Consider the following 6,631-nt stretch of genomic DNA (forward strand, 5'->3'; position numbering starts at 1 on the left):
TCCCCCGTGTATTTTTATTATTTGGTTGATACTATTGCTCTATCTTTCCACCGCTTTACTCAATTTATGCTTTTGTAAGAAACGACATTCTTCTTTTCCCATAGGTTTTGTGATTCTCTAAACTTCATTCATTTCCATTTTCTCTGACCTTCTATACTTTACCCTATGCTCCTCCATGTAGACTTTAATTCTATGCTTTTTAAAATCCTTTTTGTTGTTTCTCATTTGGTCTTGTTTATTTTCTGAGAAATAAAACCACATCTTGTGTATTTATTGTACGTTTTCACAGGACTTACTGCATTTCTGAGTATCCCTCAAGGAATATTCATTGATCAGATCACCACTCATGGAGGTCCAGTGCAGAGCAACATAATTGTAACTCAATTCCCACTCCTAGAATAAGCTCACGAGACAAAAATTTGAGCACAGTATTATAAATATAAATATTTTTAATGAGTACTAACAAATCTAGCAAAAATCAGATATGCTTAAAGTACTTATGAGAATAGAACTTCAGCTCAGAGCTGAATGCAATGAGATTTCGTTTTACAAATTATTTTGTCACTTGGCAGTCCAATATTCAATATTTTGTCAACTTGAAGCAAAACTGTACCAACAACTAATTGATTTGTATTTCAATATTAGACATAGTGATAAATTTTGATACTTGACAACTTGTCATAGTAACAAAACTGTTTTATAGTTCTTTTGCGGAAATTGATTACTGAACATCTCTTGTTGATAAATTAACAAAAGAATTTGGAATGTGATTCCTGATGCAAAATAGAAAATCACAAGAGTGAAGGGGAAATAAAACATATTACATGCATTATATGCAGGTGTGTGGGGTAGGTCTGCATGAAGGGTTAAAATTCTAATCCATATTCTTGAGAAAGGTATTTAATGTGTTTCTTTTTCTGAACAGGGCATGACTCCATAAATATGCGAAGATAGTTTTAGAATGTGTGTAATTAAGTAGACTATAGAACTTAGGATGTAATTTTAGAAACCAGATTTTATAAATTTTCTGTATTGTATTGTGGAAAATTCTGTTTATTGTGGATTCACTTTTCGATTACAAGTGACAGATCATCTATTTTTTAGTTTTCTTTTTCCCCCTATGTGGATTAACTTTAAACAACGCAGTCACCAGTCAGTGGAGAAGGGCAATGAACTACCAAATCTATTGATCATGGTTCTAGAAAACTATTTCTAGAGTTGAACAAGAAGAAGATGGAAATGAGTAACTAAGAAAACATTTGCATATTTCAGAGGTTTACTCTTTGCAGTCTGTTAGTTCCAATAATACAAGTAGAGAGCTATATTTATTTGTACCTCTTTCCAGGAAACAAAATTTAGGGACATTTGGACTCTGAAGTCAAAGAGGTAAAATCTCTTAGCCTTCAATAATTCTTCAACAGCATATTTCTTCTTTATGTGAATTCATTCTTGCTGTTTGTTGTTTCTAATCCATCAGTTTTTCATGAACAACATATTCCTTTCAGTAGAATGAAGCCAAAGCAACACATGAAACACAGATCCTAAGTTCATAGCACCAGCATAAAATGGTTTTCTGGTTGATGAACTGAGTGTGCTTACTCTTTATAAGTCATCACCGTCATCTGAGCTAAAACTGCTTCTCCTACTGCCCTCTTTGGAAACTGCAGGGGAAGTGGCAGAGAGCAGAGGATCTGTTCCAAAAGGAGAGACTGTGTCATCCAGTAGCATGCCATCCAATCTTTGTTCCTCTTTTAAAGCAGCACTAAACGATAAATCTGTGAAGTGTGACAAAGGATCGGAGAAGGCCATGGCTTGATCACAGAGCTCAGGGCTTGTTTCCTGAGACTGTGTCAGTTGTTGGCAATAGTTTAATGAACTCTGCTCAAGATGGGTCTGTTGTTTGCTGACATGAGCACCTAAGTCAACTGTTCCTCCTGAAGCCAGGGCAGGCAGCCCATGAGCACGGGCCTGTACTTCTAGTTCCTACAATTATAAACAAGAATAATTAAATTATGACTTTGAAAGTGGTCTGAACCCTGGAAAATAAATCTCAAACAGAACCAAAATATTAACACATATTCAAAATGAAGACTAATAAAAATTAAAACATTCTTGCAAATATTAGAATATGATATATTTTTATTGCCTAAAAACTAACCCTTAGAAAAATGTTCATATTTTAAAAAACAAATTCTTCTCCCATTGTTCTTTAAAAGAATATACTCTGGTCCCATGGTGACTCAGACTACAATACAGCCATTTGGAGATCCTTGAAAATCTTTCATTTGTTCTTCCAGATATATTTCTCACTATATTCCCATTGTATGGAAACAAAGTAAATGCTTTGCCTAGCTAAACACAGAATAAGACAGGAAAGCTTTGGAAACCCATATTTTGATATGTTGTGTCACATAAACAGATGAAGAGTAACAATATAAACCTGCATATGCCTTGAGGCAGTGCAATTCATAGCAATGTTACTAAAGAAATAAAAAAGGGGAGGGGAGAATGTAGTGTCCAGTATTATCCAGAGAAACAAATGTTCTACCTTATTTTTATTTTTTGGCTGAAATAATTTTGTGTGTGTTTGTATAGTTGATGTTATTTTTTTTTTGCATTAGTTGTAATTAGTTGTAATTTATGACATATTTTTAAAGTCATCTCAATCAGAGATTTTTTTTATCAACACTTAATTGAAACAACCTAATTCATGAACTTGTAAAAGGCAGTAAAATTATCCTTCACAAGGAAAGATAATTAATTGTTAATAAGAAAAATAAATGAGACCAATGAATAAAACTGATGACAGGTAAGTCATATTTAAGCTATGTGGTTCATGGCAACATTCTTATAAAAACCTGAATCCGGAGTAGAAGCCGCCTGTTTGCCTGCTCTAATTTCTTCTGTCTGTGTTCTAACTCGCAAGCTCTCTGTTGTTCTTTCTGTAGCCACTTGATGTACTCCACTGATGCTTTGAGAATGGTTCCTTTGTTCCAGCGCATATCACTGTAGAAGGGAGAGATAACCTTTTCACAATTGTGCATGTCAGCAGAATTCATAAGAACTTACAAAATCTTTTACATTAATATGAAATAATGATTTACATGACTATTATTCACTCTTAGATATTATTGCTTCTGAATAGAAATTTTAATAGAATAGTTAAGGAGCCCTTATATAGTAAAATTAATCCCAGAATGAAAATAAGTGTCAAAAGAAAGTAATAAAGTGACTTTTTGTGGGAGAGCTAAATGCAATATCATGATTCTACCATTACAGTTTTTATATTTTTAGTGAAAATTGCTTTTATTATTAACTCCCAGATTAAAATCTATGTGCAGTATTTCTGCATTAATGAACTAGGAAATGTACATTACTGAGGACTTAAGCCTAAATTTTTAAAGATCATTTCAAATGTACCAATCTTTTAACCTACTTTCTAATAAGGTTGCTTTTATGTTTCTAAGAAAAAAAATAATGTCCTTCCTGAATGGTGATCTTGAGTGATTGGGAAACAAATCAAAATTTGGCAGCATCATTTTATGCAATAAAGCAAAAATTTCTAGAGTTATTAAGCAAATTTTTCTGCACGAAAAATAATAATATTTTTTAAAATCTGGTTACCTATTTTCAAATAACTTTGATATATGTAAATATAATTACACATTACCAGATAACCTTTAAGGCTAACATAGAAAAAAAATTATTAAAGCTTATTTTTAGATAGGAGAGTGATAAATCTAAATACAAAACAGGCTACTGATTTAATATCTGAAAATATAAATCAGTAAATTTAATACTATATGAGAGCTGAGGATGTTTCAGAAGAATGAGGCCAAACTAATTGCTAAAAATTAACCTGAGCTGTTGGCAAACCTTGATGAATTTTCAATTTAGTTATGAGAAGTTTTAAATACATCATAAAATAAGCATGTAGGGAATTAAAAAAAAACACATTACACTGTATATAGTTTAGTTTACATGATCTTAGTGAAATATCTTGAACTTAATATACATTTATTCAGTGATCAGGAGAGGAAAAATATACTTTAAGAAACTATCTGGCTTGCATATACCTCACTGAAAGTTCATGTTAGGTGACAATTTCATTAACTTTAAGAAATTATAGAGAGCTGCATTTTTTCTACCACCAGGTGAAAATATGTATTAGCGAAAGCTAAGCCTTCTTCTACTGAAATGCACCAAACTGTTCAGTTCTGTCTCAAGTTTGAAAATGCTTTGTCAGTTCTCCAGGGCTATAATAGCTGTTGGTGTCACTTCTCTCACAGTGACTTAGATGGTCAAGGATGAGCTAGGGGAAAAGAAGTCTACTTTTGTCATTGAACCAAGAAGGTATTTGTATCTGAAAAGTGTAGCGAACTCCTGAATTAAAACTCTATGCTGTAGGGAGCCTTATAGCCCTAAATATGTTTCATTTCTTCTCATGGGAAGAAACATTTGAACAAGGATTAAGCTGAAAAGATAACCCTAGCTAACTTTGAAGTTTAAAGCATTGTTTAGTTGGATCCAAAAACAAATCTATCAAATGGTAGTAGCGAACATGCAAAAGGTGCTTCAATTTCTACTTGATGTAAATTGCGTTGAATTTTAAAAAGCTCGCTCCATTTTAAAGCCATTTTAATATATGAGGTTTTTTTTCCTTAATATATTTTAAGTTTCCCACACTTTTTAAGGAGATATGTGCTTTCTTCCTGAGAAAATTTCATATTCTACGCATTAAAATCATCATATATGGCAGTAATACCAACATAATGTAAAGTCATGCCTACAGAATGAATGTTGATACTGATTTTTTATTGTCCACAAAAATATTTTTCTTTGAATAACTTAAACAGTTTAGTGATTTCCAGAGTGGGATGGGGGTGGGGGTGGAAGAGGGTCCAGAGGGGATAAATGGTGGTGGATGAAGACTTGACTTGGGGGGAGGTGAATCTATAGTATGATGTACAGAGATGTGTTATAGAATTGGTAGCCTGAAACTTGTATAATTTTGTTAACTATTGTCACCTCAATAAAATCAATTAAAAATTTTGAGGCACTTGAATGCTTTTAGATTTAAAGCAGGTAATAGACACGCATGCATGAAGCAGAAGTGTGGGCAGACCGAACTACTGAACGTGCAGTCTACTGTAATTTCAGGAGCTCACTCCCACTTAAAAGCATGAAAAAGGAAAGAAATACAAATTGCTGAATGTTTTGACACATAAAAATAGCAACTTCATGAAACTGAAATGTCGTCAGGTATTAGCCTTGATTTCCTAAGCCAACCCATTGGTTTATTTTAATTATGAGCTGGAAAGGTCTTCAGAGGTGAACTACCTCACAGTTCCTTCTATTTGCTCAAGAGCACATGGTGTTTAGAAGATGAGCCCCAGTTCTCTTCGTTCAATTCAGTAATTTTTCTGTGAATCTGTGACTTCCCCACTTTTTCAAAGGCATCTGCCATAAGAAATATGTTTTCTATTGTGCCCCAGTGCATGAAATTGCAACAAATGTCTTATAAGTCATCACTATTCTTTTTAGGTGCAATATGTAATTCTATAATATTTTCAATGCTATTCTTCCTTCTTTATTTAAAAATGCTGCATCTGTCCCATTTGATTGATTTCATGATCCATTAATAGGTATATGGCACACAATTTGAAAAATCCCATTCTATAAAATTTTATGATCTGATACATTTTCATATTTTTAAAAGAGAAACTGATCTTATGCATTTTAATGGTCGCAGTCACCTACTTCACAAACTAGTCTGATTCCTTCTTCTTTTTTTTTTTTTTTTTTAATTCACAAGCTTTATAGCTCAAGCCTGGTGGCTTGGATAGAACACGAGTAGTGGCTGACTTTGGCTTGCACCTTCCAGGTACCCAGAGCCAGCACGCCCAGTGGACAGCTTCAGACCACATCAAAGGACCACACAACCACCTTCACAGTGACACACTCAAAGGGCAGACTCAATAATTATCAGAACCCTCTTGAAGTAATCCTGCTGTGTGGGGTGAGCCCTGCGCAGCTGATCCTCCACTGTGGTCAGTGGTTGGTGTTCACTCAACCAACTGATTGGCCTAGGGATAAACACCTGCAATTTAGGATTACCCCTGCAATCGATTGGCCTAGGGATAAACACTTCCTATTGACATGCCAACAGAAACCATGGCTCAACTACAATAATAGGGTGTACACAGTCCACATGAGATAAGGAGGGCACACCTGGAGAGTCCAGCTTGGGTGACTGGGGAAGCTATGCCACTTAAATCTACAGGACACCAACTATATTAGGTCACTCTAGAAATACCAAGAGAAGTAATAGCTGTACCTAATACATAGAAACATACACAAGGAGGCTGCCACAATGAGGAAACAAAGAAACATAACCCAAATTTAAAAATAGAACAAAACTCTAGAAAAAGAACCAAATAGAGAGGAGACAAGCAATCTACTAGAAGCAGTTCAAACCACTAGTTATAAAGATGTTCAATGAACTTAGCAGAAGAGAAGTTGAACTTACAGAAAACTTTAACAGCATAAAAAATACATGGAAACCATAAAAAACAGTCAGAAATAGAGGATTCACTAACTGAAATTAAGAATAATTTATAAGTTACAGGGT

The 6,631-nt window shown here is 34.0% G+C and overlaps 1 protein-coding gene across 4 annotated transcripts in view; it reads right to left on the reverse strand.

Annotated features, from left to right (window-relative positions):
* Positions 1 to 537: 537 nt before the first annotated feature.
* Positions 538 to 6,631, reverse strand: part of TFEC (transcription factor EC) — an 81,335-nt gene continuing 75,241 nt past the window's right edge. For all 4 annotated transcript variants that reach the window (XM_066255241.1, XM_066255240.1, XM_066255242.1 and 1 more), the window contains 2 exons: positions 2,859 to 3,006; positions 538 to 1,983 (listed from right to left, as the gene is read on the reverse strand). In XM_066255241.1, the coding sequence (XP_066111338.1) occupies positions 1,603 to 1,983; positions 2,859 to 3,006 (529 nt within the window). In that variant the 3' untranslated portion in view covers positions 538 to 1,602. The remainder of the gene's footprint in view (positions 1,984 to 2,858; positions 3,007 to 6,631) is intronic.

The sequence above is a fragment of the Saccopteryx bilineata genome, chromosome 2 (genome assembly GCF_036850765.1).
Source record: "Saccopteryx bilineata isolate mSacBil1 chromosome 2, mSacBil1_pri_phased_curated, whole genome shotgun sequence".
Classification (NCBI taxonomy): Eukaryota; Metazoa; Chordata; class Mammalia; order Chiroptera; family Emballonuridae; genus Saccopteryx; species Saccopteryx bilineata.